The sequence below is a fragment of the Rana temporaria genome, chromosome 4 (assembly GCF_905171775.1).
Source record: "Rana temporaria chromosome 4, aRanTem1.1, whole genome shotgun sequence".
Lineage (NCBI taxonomy): Eukaryota > Metazoa > Chordata > Amphibia > Anura > Ranidae > Rana > Rana temporaria.
Window position 1 is genome coordinate 324,398,205 of NC_053492.1, and position 25,858 is coordinate 324,424,062.

At 43.3% G+C, this 25,858-nt stretch overlaps 1 protein-coding gene across 1 annotated transcript in view; it reads left to right on the top strand.

The window, feature by feature from the left end:
- Positions 1-25,858, top strand: part of LOC120935736 (protein unc-93 homolog A-like) — a 728,663-nt gene that overhangs the window by 183,892 nt on the left and 518,913 nt on the right. The window contains exon 3 of the mRNA XM_040347796.1: positions 25,479-25,708. Within this exon, the coding sequence (XP_040203730.1) occupies positions 25,479-25,708 (230 nt within the window). The remainder of the gene's footprint in view (positions 1-25,478; positions 25,709-25,858) is intronic.

The window sequence follows — 25,858 nt, forward strand, 5'->3', positions numbered from 1 at the left end:
GGAGAGGGGAGGAAAGGTATAAAAGGAGTATAGATGTATGGTAGAAGGAAGCAGCGAACGGGTATGGATGAGGCAGATGTAGGCAGGTATGTGAGAGAAGAGTGGAGGAGTGTGAGTTGTAGTGAGGCCATAGGTACAACCCTGTGGGTAGGCCTAGATGGGCCGGGGGGGGGTCGGGTGGGAAGGGGGGGAAAGAGAAATCACTAAACACTAATCTACAAATACAATCACAAACAGTAAGGTGGCGAGATATGAGCTATGCACGCACTAGATGGTATAGGAGTATTAATAGAGAAACACGACTACAGTCAGATTTACTGTTTTTACACACCATAGCAGAGGGAAGTCCTGTAAGTTTTTCTTTCTTTGTTGTTTTAGTAATTTTAAGTATAACTTGTTTTTGTAAGTCTCAATGAATAAGGTAACAAAGAAGGGAGTACTACTTATGACATGGAATATCAGGGGTTTATGGAATAGAGATAAAAGGAACGCAATGTTTAGATATTTTGATAGGCTGCAGCCCCAAATAATATGCTTACAGGAGACGCATCTGCGGTCTGACTCTATCCACCGGCTGAGTTCGCGCAAGTATTCGAGGCAGTACCACTCCACATACTCTTCCTATTCTAGGGGGGTCAGTGTAATGGTGTCTGCAAATGTTTAGTTTGAATGTATTCAACAACAAGTGGACGAAGAGGGCAGATATGTTTTCCTGTTATGCAAACTCAATAAGTTAACATGTATTATTGCTGCAATCTATATTCCCCCTCCGTTTTCTGCGGTGCCCCTGAGAAGGCTGGCACAATTCATGGCTCTATACCCAGATACCCCTGTGTTAGCATTGGGGGATTTCAATAATATTTTGGATCGGGGACTAGATAGAATGTCTTTGATACCTAAGGCGACAGGACAGATGGTTGGAAAAACTACGTTTGCTCTGTTGCTCTCAAAAGTGGGACTCTGTGATGTGTGGAGGGAGAGACATGGTGACGAGAGATGTTGATCATGTCACTCGGCCTCGCATGGCGGACTCTCTCGAATAGACTTGGGCCTGGGAAACAAAACATTAATGCAAAGGGTGAGGGACTCGGCCTATGAGCCAAGAGTATTGTCGGATCACTCTCCATTTTGGGTTAGACTGGATGCTATGGTTGCAACGGGCTGCCCATTGTGGAAAGTAAACCCATTTTGGCTGACCTTACTCCCATCCCCAGATGGGACGGTAGGCCTGCTACAGGAGTATTGGCAACTTAATAGGGGCACTGCAAACGCAGGGGTGGTATGGGATACATTAAAAGCATTTTGAGGGGGTGCCTGATTAGGGAAATATCGGGCATTAAGACCCCGCTCTAGGGAATGGGAGGATAAAGTCCGGGATGAAATGAATACCAGAGAACAAGCGCTGGTAGTAGATCCCTCTCAGAGTAACCAGGATTCCTGGGTTGAGGCGCAATCTTTGTACAACTCGGTACTGCTGTCAGCAGCGGAGAAGAGGAGATATTTTCACCAACAGAGCCACTTTGAAGAAGGGGAAAATACAGGACATATCCTAGCACTGGTAGCCAGGGAGCAAAGGGCTTCCTCGAACATTTTGGCTATAAGAGTGGAGTCCGGGGAGACACACACTCTTAGCTCTGACATCTTAGATGACTTTTATAGGGAGTTATATTCCTCCAGAACCAAGACCATAGACTCGGAGATGGCTTTGTTTTTGCAGGGCTGCTCCATCCCCCAACTGGCTGAGGAGGATAGGGAGATGTTAAATCTCCCTATCACATTGGCAGAACTGAAGGAAGCCCTGGAAGGGGCTGCACAACACAAATCCCCAGGTCCAGACGGACTACCAGTGGAGGTATACTCTCAATATGGAGAGGTTATATTGCAGCCCTTGCTGGAAGCATTATCTGAAGCAGAGGAAAGGGGGACTCTACCTGACAGTATGCAGGAGGCTATAATTATACTACTTCCTAAACCAGGTAAAGATAAGTTGTCTCGAGATTCATACCGTCCAATCTCTTTACTAAATACGGATGTCAAACTTCTAGCTAAAATTCTGGCCAAAAGGTTATTGCAGGTTATAGACAGGCTGGTGCATCAAGATCAGTTTGGTTTTATACCTAACCGTTCAACGGCCGACAATATAAGAAGATTATATATGAATTTGCAGGTCCCGGTAGACAACCCAGGGGGTAGGGATATTCTGTCACTGGATGCTACCAAAGCGTTCGATAGTGTGGAGTGGCCCTACCTCTTGGAAATATTAACTAGGTTTGGATTGGGAGACAGGTTTATAAGATGGTCAAAGGTGCTTTACTCCAAACCTAGAGCTAGACTCCGAGTTAATAATAACCTTTCTCTCCCATTTGAGCTACATAGAGGCACCCGGCAGGGTTGCCCGTTATCCCCACTGCTGTTCGCCCTGGCAGTTGAGCCGTTGGCGATACTGCTTAGAAATACATCGGAGGTGGTTGGGTTTTGCAGGGGCCAGAGGGAGGAAAAAATTTCCCTATACGCAGATGATATACTTATATATTTAGGTGATACGGCAGCGTCGATGTGAACAGCAATGGGGATAATAGGAGAATTTGGAAGCTTCTCTGGGTTTAATATAAATTGGTCCAAATCAATATTAATGCCCATAGATCCATTGAGGGAGCAGTTACCTGTAGGAGCAGAGCAGATTACTATATCAAGTTGTTTTTGCTATCTGGGTGTGGTGGTTTCCCCGGATACGGCTGAATATCTTCAGCTGAACCTGGGTCCACTACTGGCAAAGCAAAGAGAGAAATGTGACAGCTGGTGCAAACTCCCCCTATCAGTGGTAGGGAGAGCTAACCTAATTAAAATGGTATGGGCTCCACAACTTCTATACATCTTCCATAATTCACCGATATGGATATCGAACAAATGGTTTAAAAGAATTGATACCCAGATGCGGGAGTTGATATGGAAGAAAAAGGTAGCCAGGATTAGTTTAACTACTCTACAATATGGAAAAGATAGGGGGGGATTGGCGGTACCCCACCCCAAAACGTACTTTTTAGCCTCTCAGTGTAACGCCGTCAGCGTTACTCCTTTTACATGGAGCGCAGGCTTGTCACTTATGACACCTGCGCTCCATTCAGACACACGTCCGCGTCACTTCCGGTGCGCGGACGTCTGCGCTCCACGTTGGAACGCGGAAGTGCGTTCCAGCGTGTGGCGCTCAGCTCAGCCCACAGCCCGGGCTATTTAAACTCCCGGGAATGGCGGCAGGGTGTTCGGATATTCCTGTTGGACCCTGCCGCCATCCGGGAACCCTGGACAAGCTACAGACTCGCTGTAGCACCTCTCTCCACAACTGACCCCTTGGAAGTTCTGTGTCTTCAGAACTTACTGGACAAAACCACCTCCTCCTGTGCGGACATCCTTGGTATAGACTACCTCCTGAACTGCAAGTATAATTTACTACCAAAAACAACTGCTGTATAAGATACCACCTCCTCCTGTGCGGACATTCCTGGTACAGACTACCTCCTAAACCGCAAGTATAATTGGAACCAGCTTCTTATAATAACAGTGATTCCTAGTCTATCTCAGAACTGTGTCTCTCACTCTATACTTAATACTATATACTAAACATCAGTTACAGCAGACAGATTTCACTCTATTGATACTAGTGTGGAAATATTCTATAAAACCTGCATTACTACTACCCTTTATTGTTGATAATACTTAAACAAGACTTTATACGAGTAGTATCCGGTTTGTAATCATTACTTGATGCTTAAGAGGAATTAAGCTATTACTCTCGTATTTGTTTCCATTAGAGGATATGATGATATAACCCCAAACTCTTATTGTTCAGTGAGAGTGATCTGGTGGTTCATTTCTGATAAGCCTCTACAGCTGCGGTCTAACCTTTTAAAGAGTCCTCTCACTGTCAGGGTCATAACATAATATCCGAACCCCCAAAAATAAAGGAAGAAAGGATATATACATATATCTTTAAAATGGATCCAGCTGACCTTGCAAATCATTTAGTTGCACTCTCTCAAAGGGTTGATAATCTTACCACCAACATGAATGAGTTACGTATGCAGAATGATGCTTTAAGAGATCAAAATTTTGCACAAGCCAGGGAAAGACCTGAACCAAAGCCCTGTTCTCCGGAACCTTTTTTTGGAGATAGAAAAAATTACAGACAGTTCATTAGTTCATGCCGATTGATGTTTGAACTGCGGCCACGTACTTATCATTCTGATAGGATAAAGATCCTCACATTAATTACTTATCTTAAAGGTGAGCCCAGGGTATGGGCTGACACCTACGTAGAAGAACACAGAGATCTCCTAGGAGATTTTGACACATTTCTTGATGAAATGTCTTTGTTATATGAAGATCCCAACATACAGTTAACAGCTGAGAATTCAATCAGGAGTCTTAAACAGGGAAGGCGGCCTGTTGAAGATTTTATTTCAGAATTCAAATGTTGGTGCAGAGAAACTCAATGGTCTGATATTTCTCTCAGAAACCAGTTCCGTTTGGGTTTATCTGAGGCCATGAAGGATGAGCTTGCCCGTGTTGACCTACCCACTACTTTGGAAGATCTTATGCACCTCTCAGTGACTATTGATCGTCGCCTTCGCGAAAGAAAGACCGAACGTGCCGTTACTTATTCTGTCACTCCCTTCAGGAGGTCTAGATCACCTCCCAAAGATTCTCCAATGGATCTTAGTGTTATTAAAGGACCTTTAACCTCTGCAGAGAAACAGCGCCGCAGAGCTAACAATCTTTGCCTATATTGTTCTGCTCCTGACCATATCGTTTCCACCTGTCCTCTTCTCAAGAAGAATTCAGAAGGTAATTTCTCCCACATTAGTAAATTAAATTCACCTGGAACCATATCTAATCATTATATTTTTCTTCCTCTCACCCTACAGTGGGATCAAGGAAAGATTTCCATTGAAGCAATGGTCGACAGCGGGGCATGTGGCAATTTCATTGATTCAAATGTTGTAAAAGCTAATAAAATTCCCAGTGTGTTAAAGCAGATTCCAGTGTCACTCACTTTTATTGATGGTTCTAACTCTTCTTTCGGTCCAGTTACATCTCAGACAGTTCCCTTAACAGTTTCTTGTGCCACTGGCCACACAGAGATTCTCAATTTTGATATTATTTCATCTCCAGTTTTCCCTATAGTTTTAGGTCTACCATGGTTGCAACTTCATCAGCCTACTATTCTCTGGTCCACAAGATCCCTTTCCTTACAGTCTACTTACTGTACAGAATTCTGTCATCCTCCATGTATCATCTCCTTTTCAGAAGTTCATCCTACTAATCTACCAAATTACTTACAAGATTTCGCTGATGTGTTCAGTAAGACTAACGCAGATAAACTTCCTCCACATAGGATTTATGATTGTCCTATTGACTTAATCCCTGACAGTCCTATCCCTACCGCTCGGATTTACCCCCTTTCACAACCAGAGCTTATACACCTAAAAGATTACTTGGATGAGAACCTTAAAAAAGGATTTATAAGGCCCTCCACTTCTTCAGCTAGTGCAGCTCTATTTTTTGTAAAAAATAAGGATGGATCACTTCGACCGATAATAGATTATCGATCCCTCAATAACGTCACTATAAAGAATAGGTATCCATTACCACTCATTCCAGAACTTATTGAACGTTTACAAACAGCTAAGATTTACACAAAGCTGGACCTCAGAGGTGCCTATAATCTGATAAGGATCCGCTCTGGAGATGAGTGGAAGACTGCCTTTAAAACTCGATACGGGCTTTTCGAGTATTGTGTAATGCCTTTCGGCTTATGTAATGCCCCAGCGACTTTTCAATGGTTTATTAACGATATTTTTCATGATCTGCTTGACATTTGTGTTGTTATTTACTTGGATGACATATTAATTTACTCTGATAATCTGGAAGAACATCACAAGCATGTGCGTTGGATTCTGGATAGGCTCAGAATTCACTCTTTATATGCAAAACTTGAGAAGTGCGTCTTCAGTCAGACGACTATCTCCTTTCTTGGTTATCAAATCACTCCTGACGGAGTTCAGATGGACCATACTAAAGTGGATTGCATTTTGTCCTGGCCTTCTCCCCAGTCTAGAAAGGCCCTTCAGAGATTCCTTGGATTTTCTAATTATTATAGAAAATTCATTAAAAATTTCTCATCAATTGTAAGACCACTTACTAGTTTAACCAGTTCTAAGATACCTTTCATTTGGTCCAAGGAAGCACAGAAATCCTTTGAAACACTTAAGCTCAGTTACTCTTCAGCTCCCATTCTCCAACTACCCAATCCAATGTTTCACTTCACTTTGGAAGTTGATGCCTCACATTTTGCCTTGGGTGCTGTACTTTCCCAACGACCCACATTAACACAAGCACTACATCCTGTTGCCTTTTATTCCAGAACTTTATCACCAGCTGAAAAGAACTATCCGATTGGTGAGAAGGAACTCTTAGCAATAAAGGACGCTCTCGCAAACTGGAGACACCTTCTGGAGGGTTCTACACACCCCATCACTATTCTCACTGACCATCGTAATTTACAGCATCTTAAAACTTGTAAAACTCTTTCTGCCCGTCAAGTCAGATGGAGTTTATTTTTTGATCGATTTGATTTCGTCATTTCATACCTCCCGGGTACTCAGAATATTAAAGCAGACTCTTTATCTCGTATGAATGAAGATCAATCCATGGACATTCCTCCACTTTCCATTATTCCCTCCAACCGATTCATTGGAACAACTTTGACATTTAATAACTTGCTCATTCAAACTCTTTCCAAAGACAAATCTCAACTCGCTAAAGGTCTACAACAGGAGTCTAATGGACTATTAACTTTCAACAACAAGATCTATGTTCCACCAAGTTTACAACTCATACTAGTAAAACAACTCCACGATGCCCCACTTGCAGGTCATCCTGGTATTAGTAAAACCCTTCATTTATTGAAGAGAAATTATTGGTGGCCTCATCTGACAAAAACTGTTCACGACTATGTGAGTTCTTGCCACACTTGTGCCATCAACAAGCATTCAAGGAAGCCTCCCTATGGTTTATTAACCTCCATCCCAATACCTAATAGACCTTGGGATGTTATTTCCATGGATTTCATAGTAGATCTTCCTAGGTCAAATGGAGCTAACACCATCATGGTCACTGTTGATATACTAACCAAGATGGCCCATTTTATACCTTTGAAAAAATTACCTACTTCTCAAGAAACAGCAAGGGCTTTTGTATCTAATATTCTTAAATTGCATGGTCTTCCATCCCAGATCATTTCGGATCGTGGGTCACAGTTTATTTCCAAGTTTTGGAGAGCCCTTTGCCAATCATTACAAATAGACCATCGCAGGTCTACTGCTTACCATCCCCAAACAAACGGGCAAACGGAACGTGTCAATCAAACACTTGAACAGTATTTGCGCTGTTATTGCACTCATCTTCAAGATGACTGGGTTGACTTACTTCCACATGCAGAGTTTGCATATAACAATGCTTCCAATTCCTCTTCTCAATTTTCACCCTTTTACGCAAACTATGGGTTTCATCCTAATAGTTTACCATCTACTTTCCTTCCAAATAATGTTCCGGCTGTTGAGAATTTCTTCTCAACCATAAAAAACACTTTAAATACTCTCCGTTCTAACCTAGAAGCTGCTCAAATTAGACAAAAAAAATATTATGACTCCCATAGAACAATATCACCTCCATACAAGATTGGAGATTTGGTATGGTTATCCACTCGGAATCTGCGACTTAATATTCCTTCAAAGAAACTTGGTCGTCAATACACAGGACCTTTCCCAATTTCTCATGTAATTAACAATAATGCTGTTAGATTACTTCTACCTTCAGATTGGAAGATTCATCCATCCTTCCATGTTTCACTAATTAAGCCTTATAAATCTAATCCCTTTCCAGATAGAGATCCACAACCTCCTCCTCCAATTCAAGTTTTTGGTGAAACTGAATATCAGGTAGAGAAGATTCTTGATTCTAGGAAGAGAGGATCCTCTATTCAATATTTGATTCGTTGGAAAGGCTATTCTCCCACAGATGATTCCTGGGAATGTTCTTCAAATATTCATGCTCCTCGACTCATTAAGCAGTTTCATCATAAATATCCTAATAAACCATCTCTTACTGGACGCCCCAGAGGTGCCCCCTTGAGGAGGGGAGTATGTAACGCCGTCAGCGTTACTCCTTTTACATGGAGCGCAGGCTTGTCACTTATGACACCTGCGCTCCATTCAGACACACGTCCGCGTCACTTCCGGTGCGCGGACGTCTGCGCTCCACGTTGGAACGCGGAAGTGCGTTCCAGCGTGTGGCGCTCAGCTCAGCCCACAGCCCGGGCTATTTAAACTCCCGGGAATGGCGGCAGGGTGTTCGGATATTCCTGTTGGACCCTGCCGCCATCCGGGAACCCTGGACAAGCTACAGACTCGCTGTAGCACCTCTCTCCACAACTGACCCCTTGGAAGTTCTGTGTCTTCAGAACTTACTGGACAAAACCACCTCCTCCTGTGCGGACATCCTTGGTATAGACTACCTCCTGAACTGCAAGTATAATTTACTACCAAAAACAACTGCTGTATAAGATACCACCTCCTCCTGTGCGGACATTCCTGGTACAGACTACCTCCTAAACCGCAAGTATAATTGGAACCAGCTTCTTATAATAACAGTGATTCCTAGTCTATCTCAGAACTGTGTCTCTCACTCTATACTTAATACTATATACTAAACATCAGTTACAGCAGACAGATTTCACTCTATTGATACTAGTGTGGAAATATTCTATAAAACCTGCATTACTACTACCCTTTATTGTTGATAATACTTAAACAAGACTTTATACGAGTAGTATCCGGTTTGTAATCATTACTTGATGCTTAAGAGGAATTAAGCTATTACTCTCGTATTTGTTTCCATTAGAGGATATGATGATATAACCCCAAACTCTTATTGTTCAGTGAGAGTGATCTGGTGGTTCATTTCTGATAAGCCTCTACAGCTGCGGTCTAACCTTTTAAAGAGTCCTCTCACTGTCAGGGTCATAACACTCAGATGCAACAGATGGCGGGATGGGGACGGGAAGAAAGAAAGGATCCGAATAGAAATATGGTAATTGGTACCGCTCCCTCATTAAAAGCAGCCTCCCATCTTGAAACGGGCTTGCCCAGTATAACACAGTCAGCACCCACAGGAACCCTCCTCAGAAAGGTATGGGGGGAGCTACGGAAGACTTTGGGGACAGAGGGAGTGTTACCATTCACTCCAATATGGAATAATCCTAGATATGCAGAGCTACAGGATCTAGTAGGCTTTACCTCCTGGAAAAAGAGGGGAATCTGTTTTTTTCACAGCTGTACGAGGGTGAGGTACTGAAAACTTACGAGCAGCTGTGCAGAGAATACCAATTAGCCCCACGGAGCTTCTATCAGTATCTCCAGCTCCGGCATGCTCTACAGAAACAACAACAAACACGATCACTGGTGGTAACTTCACCGTCACCTTTAATGACGGCGGTTCTGCAAGCAGAAGCTCGGAGAGGATTGATAACAAAAATATATGAGGGACTGTTATTAACAATTCAGAGTCATGCCTCCCTTAGAAGCCGTAGGAAGTGGGTGGAAGACATTGGGGAGATAGGCGGAGACCAGTGGGAAAGGGCGCTTGAATCTGTCCCGGTGGTATCTGTCTCTGCGTCGCACAAATTGTCGCAACTCTTTATCCTACATAGGGCTTACAGAACAGCGCCACAACTACATAGATGGGGAAGAAGGGATACCCCTATGTGCCCAAAGTGTAAAGTTCAGCAGGGGGATTTCATACACTTGATTTGGAGATGCCCAAAGCTTCACAGGTACTGGGAGGAAGTATGACAGTGTATCACTACTAGAGTGGCACAGGTACAAGTCCCACTGGACCCCCTAGTATACCTGTTGTTAGGGACCATCGACCCTGGAGAGTTTACAAAAGGAAAGTACCATATGGTAACAAGACTGTTGTATTTGGCAAGAAAACTCATTGCACGTTATTGGATGGCCCCGGGGGTCCTCACAGGGAAGCAATAGATTGCATATGTCAACTCCCTGTTGGGCAGAGAACACCTGGCCTACAAACGAAAGAAAGCAGAGGGTAAATTTGAGGAGATTTGGTATTCCTGGTTGAGAGATGCGAGTGTTGCACCACCAAAACTGGTGATGGATAGATTCTCTATGTAGAGTGCAGAGGACGGGGGGGGGGGGGGGGTGGGATATAAAGATATAGAGACGTACTTTGGAATATTATATTATAGGTAAGTAAAAATGTTGTATAATGTATGTCACTTGGAATGCAACGGATGCCGAGTAGGCATATTTATGTATGAAATAAGAAAAAAATAAATAAAAATAAAGTGGATTAAAAAAAAAAATTGTGCTTTCTAAATATGTCATTAACTCTGCCATATCCTGTTTGGTAGACGGCAGTTGGGATTTATCTTTTTCTTTTCCTCTCCCCTTATCCATTTTTTGCCATTGTTGCTCTTCTTGATTTTTCTGTGGCGACTTTCGTTCCTCCATAATGGGGTTTCCAGCTGTTAACCTCTCTAGAGGGGGGGGCTGTTCTTCTATTACCTCCATCTCCTGCTCTACCCTTTGATCTACTTTATCCTGTACCATATATGTCTTTATGGATTTCCCTTCACTTTCTGTAGCTTTTGGTCCCTTCTTCCCCATTGTTTTCTCCCATAGCTTAATGTTTAGTTAGTAGTTTCTCTTTTCTCGTGTTCTTCTTACCCACTTAACCCCCGGACCATATTGCTGGTCAAAGACCAGAGTACTTTTTGCGATTCGGCACTGCGTCGCTTCAACTGACAATTGCGCGGTCGTGCGACGTGGCTCCCAAACAAAATTGGCGTCCTTTTTTCCCCACAAATAGCTTTCTTTTGGTGGTATTTGATCACCTCTGCGGTTTTTAGTTTGTGTGCTATAAACAAAAATAGAGCGACAATTTAAAAAAAAATGAATATTTTTTACTTTTTGCTGTAATAAATATCCCCCAAAAATATATAAAAAAACGTTTCTTTTCCTCAGTTTAGGCCGATACGTATTCTTCTTGGTTTGCGCAAAAGTTATAGCGTTTACAAAATAGGGGGTATTTTTATGGCATTTTTATTAATATTTTTTTTTTACTAGTAATGGCGGCGATCAGCGATTTTTTTCGGTACTGCAACATTATGGCGGACACTTCGGACACTTTTGACACATTTTTGTGACCATTGGCATTTTTATAGCGATCAGTGCTATGAAAATGCATTGGATTACTATAAAAATGCCACTGGCAGTGAAGGTGTTAACACTAGGGGGCGGGGAAGGGGTTAAGTATGTCCCTGGGTGTGTTCCAGCTAGAGGTCGACTGATATGGGTTTTTCTCTGGCCGATGCCGATATTTAGAAATCGCGGCGGCCGATAGCCGATTTATGATGCCGATTTTTTTGGGCCGATATGTTAGGCCGATTCCCCCCCCCCCTTCATCTCATAAAATCTAACAGTTAGACCCCTTTCACACTGGGGCGTTTTTCAGGCGCTTTTGGGCTAAAAATAGCACCTGTAAAGTGCCTGCAAAACTGCTCCCCTGCAGTCTCAGTCTGAAAGCCAGAGTGCTTTGACAATGAGGCGGTGCGCTGGCAGGACGTTAAAGAAAAAGTCCTGCAAGCAGCATCTTTGAAACGGTGTATATCGCTCCTCCACCACTCCTGCCCATTGAGATGAACGCCTGCCAAGCGCTTCTGCAGTGGCACTACATGGGAGCATTTAACCCCTTAATCGGCCGCTAGCTGGGATATAAACGCCCCGCTAGCAGCCAAATAGCGCTGCTAGAATGATGGTCCAGTGTTTAGGCAGCGGAGTTCTGCGTAAAAAAAAATTAAAAGTCAGCAGCTACAAATACTGCAGCTGTTGACTTTTAATATATGGACACTTACCTGTCCTGGTAGCCCGCAATGCTGGCCACCATCTTCGGTAAGGGAATCAGGAAGTGAAGCCTTGCGGCTTCACTTCCTGGTTCCCTACTGTGCATGCGCGAGTCGCGCTGCGCGATCCCAATGGTCCCTGCTGTCTTCTGGGACCTGTGCATCTCCCAGAAGAAAGCAGGGGGCAGATTAAGCACCATATGTGGTTGTAAGGATACTGCCTTATGAATACTAATTAGTACTATTGGATCTCAGCTGCAGAGGCTTCTCAGGTCTAACCACCAGTTCACTCTCTATGTAGCCAGAAAGTTTTGGGGTTAATTCATCACAGCCTCAATCTGTACCAACATAAAGTAGCTTATTGCTGCATAGTATGAAATCATATAAGGAAAGTATTTTAAAGTCACTTGTATAAAAAAGGAAAGCTTACTGTGTACCTTGCTTGACAGTATTATGTTACACCTGACTTATGAAGGAGTAATTATTATCTGGCGTTTATATTGTTACTTCACAATATTTCTGCTTAGTACTGAAACAAGCATAGTCCATAAGAGTATTAAATCAGATAAGCATTAGCAGAGGTATATGTAATAACATTTCCTCAAACTTGCAAGTAATTGGTTTCACATCCCAATGCAGCAGGTAATTATATGAACATGATACTTGCGGTTCCGCTGGGTCTTGTAGTACACTGCTGCAGAATGTGCATAGGAGAGTCCTAGGTTAATGGATGTTGAAGAGTCTGTGCAGGGCTGAGGAAGAGTGCAGTGGGCTGAAGGCTCACTGCTTGATTAGACCAGGAGACAGAGATCTGTGGTCAGGGAGCTGACAGGTGAGAAGGTCTGCAAAGGCTCCTGGGCTTCAGGGTGTGGGATGATTGTTCACAGGTGACGGCAGGCATCCAAGAGAATAACCGAACACCCTGCCGTCATCTGTGGGGGATTTAAATAGCCCCGATTTCGCGGGGAAAACGGGAAGGACGCTGAGTCGCACTTCCGCGTTCCAGCTTGGAACGCAGACGTCCGCGCACCGGAAGTGACGCGGACGTCTTTGCAGAACAGAGCGCAGCTGCTGGGAGAAGGCACAGCTGCGCTCGTTCTGCGAACAGTAACATCAGAGATGTTACAGTGGTGTAGGTCACCACAGTCACTGCAGAAGAGGGAGCAAATACCTGGTATTACACAGGTATCTGCTTCCCCCTGCCCCCTGAAAGGTACCAAATGTGACACCAGAAGGGGGGAGGATTCGGAAAAGCGGAAGTTCCATTATTGTCATACATTTAAACACAACAAGCCTCCAATCAGTGCACTTGTATGTATATATTGTAAGGGGTTAGCTCGGTAGCGGGGTGTGTGACCCCCTGGATGGGTTCACTACACACTGAATTTATACAGACAGGCAGTCGAAAACAGTTGAAAACAAAGATTTTGGTTTATTCTTCCATCTTGCTGGAAACAAGTGCAAGCATCCAAACAGCATAAACAAAATCAAACATAAAATAAACCCTGGCCACTTGGGGCGTCTATCTTCACCACCCAGGAAAATATCTATGGAGTCTGGCACAGCCTAGTGCTGGACAGACACTGCTGGTCATACAGCAGAAAAACAATAGTCTTTTGATTTTCATCACACAGAAAAATCAATCCTCTCCTCACCTCCTCAGAAGACTTTCAGTTACTGCTCTCTTTCACTCAGAAAGCCTCAGGATGCAGCAATTCAGTGGTAATCCTCTGGATTACTTATAGAGGCCTTAACTGCCTCATTCTGAACAGCTGAAGTTTTCCAACTCCTTAGACCTTTTTTGGCTACGTTTGCAGCCGACGCCTAATAACAATTGGTGTATTGTCTAAACAAGGCAAAAATGTATGTCCCGTCTTTGACAACACCCACAGATTTACCTGACTTCCTGTCACATACCCTAGGGTTGAAACAAGAGGGGGGGCTCTTGTTTCAACCCTAGGGTTGGGACACAGGTTGCCAGGCAGGCATGCACTCAGGATAACCCATCTGCATTCCCCATTTTCCTTGTCTACTTCATCTTTTTCCTTCTGATGCTTATTAAGGGTTTTCTGCTTTGTTTGCAACTCTTGGTTTAGGTTTTCAAGGTCTTCTGTGAGGTTATTCTCTCTAGCCTTGCTAGTTTTTAGGGCCTCTTTAAGCTTTAGTTGTAGCTCATTTAAATCTTCAATCCGTGCCTTTAAATCTTTGGTCTGTCTATCAACAATCTGCTGAATGTTTAAATTGTCCTCCTTTTGTGCTGCAGCGGAAATAATCTGCTGTTCAGCATGAGCAGTCATTTCTGCCCGAAGAGCAAGCAGAGCTTTGCTTAACCTCTTTCCCACCGCGCCATAGACAAAAGACGTCTACAGCGCGGTGGAGTTATTCTGGGAGGACGTCCCTGGGACGTCCTCCCAGAATCCTTCACTCGCGCGCCCCCCGGCGCATCACAGATCGCGGTAAATTGCCGCTGATAGCGGCCGTTTACCACGTGATCGCTCCGACAAATGACGGAGCGATCACTTGTAAACAAACCGGCGTTATGTGATGACGCCGGTTCCTCCCTCTCCTCTCTGTACCGATCGGTACAGTGTGAGAGGAGAGGGGGGAGAACGGAAGCAGCAGCAGCTGCTGTGGCTGGATCTGTGACAAATGCAGTCACAGATCCAGCCGTCCATCCCTCCCTGTGCAATACTCTGCAATAACCCCCCCATACTCTGCAATAACCCCCCCATACTCTGCAATAACCCCCCATACTCTGCAATAACCCCCCCAATACTCTGCAATAACCCCCCAATACTCCGCAATACCCCGCAATACCTGCTAATATGACAGAGAGGAGATATATATATTTTTTTTTTACAGAATTTTCAGTGTTTTTTCTTTTATAGCGCAAAAAATAAAAAACCCAGAGGTGATCAAATACCACCAAAAGAAAGCTCTATTTGTGGGGGGAAAAGGACAAAAATTTCAGATGGGCACAATGTTGTATGACTGAGTAATTGTCATTCAAATTGTGAGAGCACCGAAAGCTGAAAATTGATCTGGTTAGGAAGGGGGTTTAAGTGCCCAGTGGTCAAGAGGTTAAAGCCTTCTGCTGCTTTTCCTTGTGGGATACTTGGTTCTTCAAGCGTTCCACAAGATTCTTCATTGTTGCCGTTGGAGCTCTGGTGTTTGCCTCTTTTTGGGCTTCAAGTTCAGTATTCAAGTAATTAATTTCCTTTTCCATCTCAGACACCCCGTGCTCTTAGTGTCTCAGCTTCACTCTTAAGGTTTTTGATCTCCATAATGTAATTCTCTTCAAGCCTGGCTTTTTGGTTGTCCAGTTCACTCATTTTAGCCAGATGTATCTGCTTCTGGTACTCCAGTTCTGCGGTGGAATTCTTCAGTTTGCTGGAGAGGGCAGACAGGGGGTTGTCTTGTTCAGCCACTGTCTGCTCCATGTCTTCTAAGCGCAGTAAGTAAGCTGTGGATGGCACTTCCAGAGTGAGTCTCTTCACAAGCTCCAGAGCAGCCTCAAATTTGCTAAGTGAGGCATCTGAATGTACATCCAGCTTCAGATGTAGCGCTTTAAGATCCTCTGCATGCTTTTTTGCACTCTCTTGCTGTTCCTCTCATGCTTTTGCTAGAAGATGTTGATATTTCTTAACAACTTCTTCTTTTTGATTAAGTCGAGCTTGCATATTCTCAATTGTTTGATGAGCAACTTTTAAGGCCTGGCACATCCCTGAATCCTCTTATTTTTGGTTAAACTCGGATAGCAGCTTCTCTCTGTCTATGACTGCAGGTATTCGCAATCTCAGTTCATTTATCACTTTGTCACGACTCAAAACATTTTGCTCAGCTGTCCAGAGGAGAGCTCCTTTTTCTTTAACTTTCATATGTTGGTGAACCCACACACTTGTCACATATTCCCTCCCCCCCCCCTCACATGCTACACACCAGATAGTAGAAAAAACACACTTACCTGTCCTCAAGGGCGGCTGAACCGAGTCATAGCCTGGCATTCCCTCCACTTGCACCCTGGTAAGGCAGCGGGCAACAACCTCCTCGTCAGGAGTGAGACGGACCCTGGAGGCAGGTCCACCACCAGTGCCCCTGGCATGGCTCGCCATGAGAGCCATCTTTTCCTTAACCTTCCGGCGAAGATCATTTATCTTCTTGCCAATATCTTTGGGCCTCCTTGCCTCATTGCCCACGGCATTTACCTGGTCCGTGATCCTCTGAAGGATCTCGTCCCTTCTGCCCTTGCTGGTATTCTTTCTACGGGCCCCATAGAGGTGATCATAGTACCTCTCCATGGCAGCAAGTATTATGCCTTTCTCCTCTGGAGAGAAATTCTTTTTGCGGTTCCTAGAACGCTCGGCAGACATGTCTCCAATCAGTGCAAAAGTAAAGCCACCACAATCCACCAAACCAAACCAAACAGGTGTACTTTTGCACTCGACGGGCGCATGTCTGGGCGTATTTATGCCCTGGGCGTAAACAGTGGGCCGGCGTAACTCAGGAATAACGCCAGGCGTAGTTGTGAACATGCGCAGAGTGGCGCGGGACATGCGATCACGTGACGGCGCATGCGCTGTCCGTTCGGCCCTTCATTTGCATGGGGTCACGGTTCATTTAAATGGATCACGCCCACTTCCTTCCTACTTTGAATTACGCCGACTTACGCCAACTAATTTACGCTCCGCCGGCGCAAAAATGGACGCTTCTGATTAGAGAATACGGAGCTTGCCTCTCTAAGTTACGTCGGCGTAAGGCATCCGAGACAGGACCGGGAGCTGTGTGTTTATACACACAGCTACCGGTCCCTGCTTTGTAATGAGCGATCGCGTGTGCCCGCCGGGCACGCGCACGGGAGTCGGGGGCGAGCGGGGGGCGCGCGCGCCCCTAGTGGCCTGCGAGAGAGCCGACGTAGAACTTACGGGCTCTCGCGCAGGAGAGCCAACCTGCCACCGTAGAATTACGGCGGCAGGTCGGCAAGTAGTAATTAATTATTTTTGTTTTTATTTATATCATTAGTTCTTAATCTTACGTATTTTATTATGCTATATTTAGATGTTCCCCTCCTTGTCTTTTACTGATGTTATTTCTACAGCAATTATCTTATATTAACCCCACTGCGCTCAAAAAAATGACAAGTGTGAATATCTACCTATATTCCCTCAAACAATCTGCACAAACATCATCCAGATTGTATTTATAAATGTGGAAATTGTGCTATACCTTAGTGTCCCCCAAAATACCAAATAGCCCCTTACCCTTCTGCTACCGCTTACCCTCTAATTTTATCTTAAACAATTATAAACAGTTGTACCAATATATAAATAATTATGCAAAAAAATTATTATGCACAAAAAAAAACACACCCCTGTTGCACGTGTCAGTTACCCCCCAAATAATAATAATAATAAAAAAAAAACGATATATATATATATATATATATATATATATATATATATATATATGCTTAAGTTATGTTTAAAGCGACCCCCAGCATCAAAAAAAAAAAAAATATATAATTTTATTCAAAATGGGGGCTAAAGAATTGTTTGTAGAAGACACTTGAGAACCCATCATGGTCTAAAGATAGTGACTTTATCATCCATTTTTTATGTTTCAATTAAAGCATTATTTAAAATCAATAATCCCACCACATAAAATGTTTGCATATCATTTTTAGGCTTTGTAAACGTTCCCTAGCCCAGAGAGGGAGGGGCCTCGATTCCCCTCGATTCATCCCCCACATTGTCAGGGCTATAGCCCGCCGCTGTATGCATCGGCATGGAGACATGAACCCGACCTGAACCCGAGGCCATCACGTGCACCCAGCGTCCAGCAGCTGTTTGCTTTCTGCTTCTCCATAGCGTGCGGGCGGGCGGGCGGACTGCCTGACAGCATGGAGGTCTGAGAGCTGAGTCACCACAAGCCGCGGGACGCCACATGTGCCCTTTGCGTCCAGCCGCCTCCTGCTTCCTCTATATCGTGCGGGCGGGCTGACAGCATGGAAGTTTGATAGCATGGAGGTGTGAGAGCGGAGCGACTACAAGCTGCAAGCACCTGTCGTGTCCATTGTATCCTCACATCCTGCATCCTCCATCCTCCTCAGCGTGCGGGCTGATCGCACTTCATCTCATGTCACTCATGTCACTCATGCCACGCATTTTCGTAGGATGAGCACCAAACTGCAAGTATAACTACAACTACAAGTATAATTACAAGTAAAACAAGTCTACGATAAGCCATAAGCCAGGCGCTCTGTGTGTCTAGTTACGCTACAGTCAGACCATATTAGTTATAATAGCCATATCAGTTTTTTAAAGCTATACCCATATTCATACCCTGTTTCTTATTTGGCCTAAGCGTAGGTGTAGCGGGCAAGTAGTCTGTGTCCATAGCAGAGCTGGACGGGTCACAGCAGAGCTATGTGCCCCCTGGATATGGGTCATGAGGGGATATGATGGAAGAGGAGGGTAAGTGATCGGGAGAGGGACAGGCTGTGTACTTCTGGATGCTGCTTCCGGGATCCCCCGTTCTGTGATGCCCACACATCGTGCCCACTGTCTGCTATTTGTTATGCCATTGGCTGTGCCCGCTGCTGCCCTCACTGTTGCCCTCACTGTTGCCGCAGTGGTGGAACAGGCCCTGAACAGTTTTTGAGGTGTGTATGCACTACTAATACCTATGACCCATGATACTTATGATATTTATGATACGTGTGATACTTTCCATACTTTCTATCGGTATTGACCTATATTGATCTGTCCTGACCCGTGCCAACTCGGCTATTTCCGCTACCGCTGTGCCTGGGGGCCTGGGCAGCGGTGAGCAGGGGCGGTTAGCTGGCTGCCCATTGGCTGCGCACTGACCCGACGGCACGACGGCAGTTTGGTGTATAACTAAGTGGCTTTAACCTGGTCTAAGTAGTGCAAATGAATAACTGACTAAATGCTCATACCCACTTGTCAGGTGACATTCTATGGTGGTGGTGGAGTACACCTCTAGATTTCCACCAAGGTACTCACGTATCTTTATCACCGGAATCAATAGGAAACTGTTGGCAAGTTCTTTATTTACACCCGCATATACCCATATATAGAACAGTGGGTTTTCACCAGAATATTCGATGCTCTAAGCCTTATTTTGTGTTTTTGCCACCGCTTCCTTATCCCCTTTTTTGGGAGGTGGTTTTGTAGGGTGTCAACCCCCACATTGGGACTACCAGTTTGTAGATCTGTGGGAGTGTGCAGCGGAGGTCTTCCCAGCACTGGTAGTAACAAAGGGGCCGGGTGAAGGTAAAAAGGCCATACCAGTCGAATTTTAGTGCGGCCTAATTTTGGTATAGGAGGCCTGTTCACCTATAGTTAAATCCCTAGCCCGACCCAACAAAAGGGGTATATACAGGACGCTCTTCGCATGAGTCTAAAAATGAGGGGGAGATCGGGGAGAGGAGCAACGGCAAATTTACCCAGAGCTAGCTCGAGCCCCGGATCCATAAGGAAATATATACTACAGGAGGGTGGAAAAGCCAGCCCAGGTAATAAGGCAGGAGCTAAAATACACACGGATTCGGCTAGTTTGCTGAGAGAGGAATTAGAGGACGACGGGGAAATGGAAACAAGACAAAAAAAGCAACAAATCACTAAAGGGGAGATGGCAGAAATGTTAGCAAATATGGAACTTAGACTGGAATCCTCTATAAAAGGGGAAATAAACAGTCTACGGGAGGACATGAAGCATATGCTGGAAAGAGAGGAGGAAGTAGAAGAAAGAATGGATAGCCATAGCTCAGAATTAAAAGAGTTAAAGAAACAAGTGGAAGACCTATGTAAAGAACAGAGATACATGAGATATAAAATCGAAGATCAGGAGAATAGGAATAGAAGAAAGAACATAAGGATTAGAGGCATACCGGAACAGCAAGGAGAAGAAAATCTACAAGAACAAATGGATGAGATATTTGGTCATATGCTGGGAAAAAAAGACGCCCCAAGTAAAATTAAGTTTGAAAGGATACACCGGATTAGAAAGCCACCAGAGGTGGTGGCAGAGGCACCAAGAGACGTGATAGCTAGATTTCACAATTATCAAGACAAGGAGCAGATAAACAGTTATATGAAAATGAATCAACCGACTAAATATCGAGAGACCAGCTTACAGATCTTCCCAGATCTAGCAGGAGAAACGCTATCCCGTAGAAGAATCTTGAAGCCACTACTGGAGCTTCTTAGATCAAAAAATATACAGTACACATGGGGGTTCCCGGCTTGCTTGACAGGTCGTAAGGAGGGTCGATCGGCAACATTAAGATTTCCAGAGGATACTCCTAACTTCTGTAAAAGAATGGATATAGAACTAATCGAGATTCCAGGATGGTGGGAGAAACAAGAGCAAAGAGATAACTCAGAGGAAGCACAGGAATGGCAGCCGGTCTGGAAGAGACCACCGGGCAGAAAGAAAATGTAGGGAGAGATAGAAAGGGGATGAAAGGAAAAGGGAATGGGAAGGGGAAAAAAAAAAAAAAAAAAAAGGAGAGGGACAGAAGAAGGGAAGAAAACATATAATATAAGGAGCAATCTGTTTTTCTGGATCACATAGGTGGGGTAGCTTAGGCTGGGAAGCTCTGGAGGGATGGAGTTGGAGGGAGGGGGCACGAGTGGGCAGGGTGATTAGTTTCTGCACTCTCTTAGAGCTCAACCTCGAGGAGGAGAAGCCGGGGGGCGGGAAAAGGAAAGGAGGGCCATGGCCAATGGTCTTTGAGAGACCAGTAATTCCTCCAAGGGTAGGGAGGGAGGGGAGGGAGGAGGGGGGGAAGGGGGGAGTGGGAGGGAAGTAAAGGGGGGGTAGATTGGGGGGGAGTAAGGGGGGGTTGGGTAGAAGGGTGGAGGGTACCTCAGAAATATATGAATTAGCCAGAGTATTTACAAAAAATGTTGGAGGTAAACATAATATCTTATAACGTGAGAGGCCTAAATGCACCCATCAAACACGCAAATATAGTGAAGGAGCTTAGTTTACTGAAGGGGGATGTGATTATGTTGCAAGAGACCCATCTTACCACAGAAGCAAATCGTAAAAATATGACACAATATTATCCAATGTGGTTTTTTGGAGACTCCCCAATCAGTCGAGCGAAAGGGGTCGCCATTGGCTTTGCTAAGGAGATCAGGTATATAATAGATGAGAGAAGGGTAGATCCAGAAGGTAGATATTTGTTCCTGAGAGGAAAACTGAATGGAGAAGAGATATCACTGGCAAACATATACTCCCCAAATAAAAATCCTATACGTTATGCTATGAAAACGATAACGGAGTTCATGGAGTTTAAACGGGGAATGGCTATAATAGGGGGGGATTTTAATTTTCATGTGGACCCAGACTTGGATAGTACGTCGCGTGCACAGGGGATCGGAATGGCGTGGAGAAACAAACTGAAAAAAAAACTCCATCAGCTTCAATTAGTGGATGTATGGAGGACACAACACAAACAACAGCAGGAGTTTACATTCCGTTCCCCAATGCACGAGACCTACTCAAGGATTGATTTTTTTTTGGTGGAACATAGGATGTTGGAAAAAATAAGTGATTCCAGTATAAGTGTAGCAACTTTCTCCGATCATTCTCCCATCTCAATGCGACTTAAAATAGGAGAGAATCGGGCAAATAAGATGAATTGGAGGCTTAATGAAGATCTCCTGCATGACAAAGATATAGAAATCAGTATAAGAAAGGAATTGGAGGAATTTTTTAAAATAAACTCGACAGAGGACGTCTCGGAGGCTATAGTCTGGGACACGCATAAGGCATACGTACGGGGAGCATTGATTAAGATCGGGGCGGAAAAAAAAAGAAAAATTAGGGAGAACAGATTAACTCTTACAAAAGAAATTTATAAACTAGAACAGCAACACAAACAAGACAGAAATAAAGAAACTCTGCTAAAATTAAACATTAAGAGAGAAGAGTTAAGAGAGACAATAGAACAAGAAACCAGAAGTACATTTAACCAAGTAAAGAAAGAGAGGTACCTATGGGATAATAAACCAGGGAAACATCTAGCAAAGTTATTACAAAAGAAAAAAAATCTTAACTTTATAGAGAAAATACAAACAAGTCGGGGGGAAGTAGCATATAAATCTAGTGAAATAGTAGAGAGCTTTAAGGAGTATTATGAAAAACTGTATTCAATTAATAAACAGGAAACTCAGGAAGAGCAAAGTGTAAAGGAAAAAAAAAACATATGAATTTCTAAAGGAAATAGAGTGGGAGGAAATATCTGAAGAAAATCTTAATAAGCTTGAAGCTCCGATATCTGAAGGAGAAATTAGAGACATAATCAAAAACGTACCAAACGGTAAGAGCCCAGGACCGGATGGTCTAACGGTGTTATATTACAAAAAGTTTGTCGACATTCTGGCCCCGAAAATGTGCTCGTATTTTAATGGCTTAGGAGATAAGTGGAATATGAGTAAAGAAGCCATTGAAGCTACTATCACTCTAATCCTGAAAGAGGGGAAGGACAGCACATTATGCACAAATTATAGACCGATTTCCCTATTGAACTGTGACACCAAGATCTTTTCCAAAATTTTAGCAGAAAGAATGAAGGGTATAATGAAGGACCTGATCCATACCGACCAGGTGGGGTTCGTACCAGGACGGGAGGGGAGAGATAATGGGATAAGGTCGTTGTTAGCCATTCAGAAAATTAGGGACGGTGGTGCCCCAGGCCTACTCTTATCAGTAGACGTGGAAAAAGCATTTTATAGAGTGGCCTGGGGCTTTATATATAAGACGCTAGAGAGAATAGGAATAGGGCCAAAAATGTTAAACTGGATTAAAGTATTGTATAACAAACCGGTTGCTAGAGTAAAAATCAACGGGACTCTTTCAGGGAGGTTCGAACTTTTTAACGGCACAAGACAGGGGTGTCCCTTGTCTCCCCTTTTGTTTGTCCTAGCATTAGAGCCACTCCTAAGGAGTATAAGGGAGAAACCAGACATAAAAGGCATAGAAGTAGGACAGGATGAACACAAACTCGCGGCATACGCGGATGACATCCTGTTCTACTTAACACGCCCAAGAACAACGTTACCAAATTTACTAAAACTAATGAAACAATATGGAGAGTTGTCCAATTATAAAATGAACCCAACCAAATCTGAAACTCTATATTAATATAACTAAGAAAGATCAAAATACCTATCAAAAGGAGTTTCCATTTGTTTGGGGGAAAAAGATAATAAAATATCTAGGGATAAAAATAGCTATCTCAAAAGATGGGATATATAAAGAAAATTTTGCACCTTTACTGGAGGAAATTAAAACAGAAGTGAGCAGACTTTCCGCTGGACAGGTATCCTGGGGGGGGGAGAATGAATATTTTTAAGATGGTAATTCTACCAAAAATCATGTATAAGATACAGATGTTACCGATTGCTTTACCGCAGTGGTATCTTAAGACCCTACAAACGATCTTATTAAAATTCGTTTGGCAGGGCAAAAAAGCGCGTATCAGCTGGGCAACTTTAAAAAAAAATAAGACACAAGGGGGATGGGGAGCACCGGATATTCAAAGCTACTATGAAGCAGTAATACTCACTAGAGTGATAGATTGGATTAGGGACACCAAGCAAAAAAGATAGGTAAGCATGGAATACGAGTTGAGTAAAGCCAGTTTAGGGAGTATTATTTGGATTCCTGAAAAATATAGGGAGTTAGATAAACAATCACATAACATTACACGGCACGCTATCAAAGTCTGGGACAGAGTCCATAAGAGGGAAAAATGGGACTTTAACTCACCACTTATACCACTAAAGGATTCAAGATACTTTGCACCTGGGTTAGAGAAAAATTTTGGGAAATGGATCAAGAAAAAAAATGCTCAGTTGAGGGATGTCATGACGCAGGAAAAATTAGGTACCTACGAAGAATTAAAGGAGAGAGGGGAGATAATAGACATAAACAAATGGCGGTATGGCCAGCTAAAACACTTTTATGAATCTCTCCCACAGCCACACAGATCGATGGAAAATCTTCGCCCCCTAGAGAGAATTAGTCAGGAGGATCGCGGGAAAGGAGTCATTTCTAAAATATACAAATCCTTAATAGAAGTGGGACACATGGACATTCCACCATATATCAAAAAATGGGAGGAAGAACTGGGATATTCCCTGAGTCTTCCTGAAATAAAACAAATATGGAGAAGAGTGTTCACCTCGTCAGTTAACAGTAAGATAATCGAATTAAATTACAAATGTCTGACGCGATGGTATATTACTCCAGACAAGGCCCACAAAATCAAGAAGGAGGCCTCAGAATTGTGTTGGCGAGGATGTAGACAGACCGGAGACATGTCGCATATATGGTGGCAGTGTCCTAAAATTAAGCAGTTCTGGAGAAGGATTAGACAGCTTATTACTAAAGTAACAGATATAGAGATACCAGATGACCCATGGGGCTGTTTAAACCAAATGATTAGAATTTCAACGAAACAATATAAAAAAAGTATTTTACCCCATCTATTGACAGCTGCCAAAAGCCTAATAGCCAGCCATTGGCAAGACAAGGAAAGCCCCACCATTAAAGAATGGTTTAACAAAATAAACTACACTCAAAACCTAGAGCTCCTAAGGTTTAGCGATACAGATGGTTTGGAGGAATACGCTAAGACATGGTCGAAATGGTTGGAGTTCAAACACTCTATGGTATTTGCAGAGTTGATGGGTGCATAGGGCACGGGATAGGTCGATGTAAGAAGTTCTATCTGTTCATGGCAGAATACGACTCAAGTATGCAACAAGAAGATTGATTATAAGATATAGAAAAGTAAAAGGAGGTACTGGGGGTGGGGAGGGGGGCGAGGAGGGAAGGGGGGGGAAATAATCTGTTTATTTAAAAAAAAAAAAAAAAAGAAGAGAAAAATTCCACACATGATGCGAAACCAGAAGGAGACTTGTGGGGCAAATGAAAGGCGGGAAAGGCCCGTCACCTTCCTCCAGAAAATGGTTAAGTCTGAAGTGGAAAAAAAAAAAAAAAAGTTATGTTTAAAGCGACCCCCAGCATCAAAAAAAAAAAAAATATATAATTTTATTCAAAATGGGGGCTAAAGAATTGTTTGTAGAAGACACTTGAGAACCCATCATGGTCTAAAGATAGTGACTTTATCATCCATTTTTTATGTTTCAATTAAAGCATTATTTAAAATCAATAATCCCACCACATAAAATGTTTGCATATCATTTTTTGGCTTTGTAAACGTTCCCTAGCCCTACATATAATTTGTTTTACCTGCCTATTATTACCCTGCCATACATTTCCCATTGACGTCAATGGGTTTCGTTTCAGCACCCTATTTATGTTCTGTGGACCTTCCTCGGCTCATCCTTATTGACATACCAAAATTGTATGCACGCAGAACTGTTATGAAGTTACCATAATTTAGAATTATTTTCATAGCCTGAAGATAACATAAATAAGGTATGCTTTCATCTTTCAGGTATACTCTTGTTCCAACATCTGTGATTCTTGGATTTGGAGGTGCCCCATTATGGGCTGCAAAGTGTACATACCTGACGATAAGTGGAAATCGATATGCAAAGATTGCAGAAAAGGAAAGCAAGGATATTGTCAGTCAATACTTTGGACTCTTTTTTCTAATATTTCAATCATCAGGCGTATGGGGAAATCTTATTTCATCTCTAATATTTGGACAAACACCAGATAAAGGTAAATGTATACAAAATAATTAAGCTTTAAAAGGGCTGCAAAATAACGAGCACACACTTTTAACGTGTGAGTTTATGTGGAGTTAGCTATGTTAGAGATGCTGTATATTCCCCTACAGAACAGACCGTGCACAATCTCCATGTGCTTTTC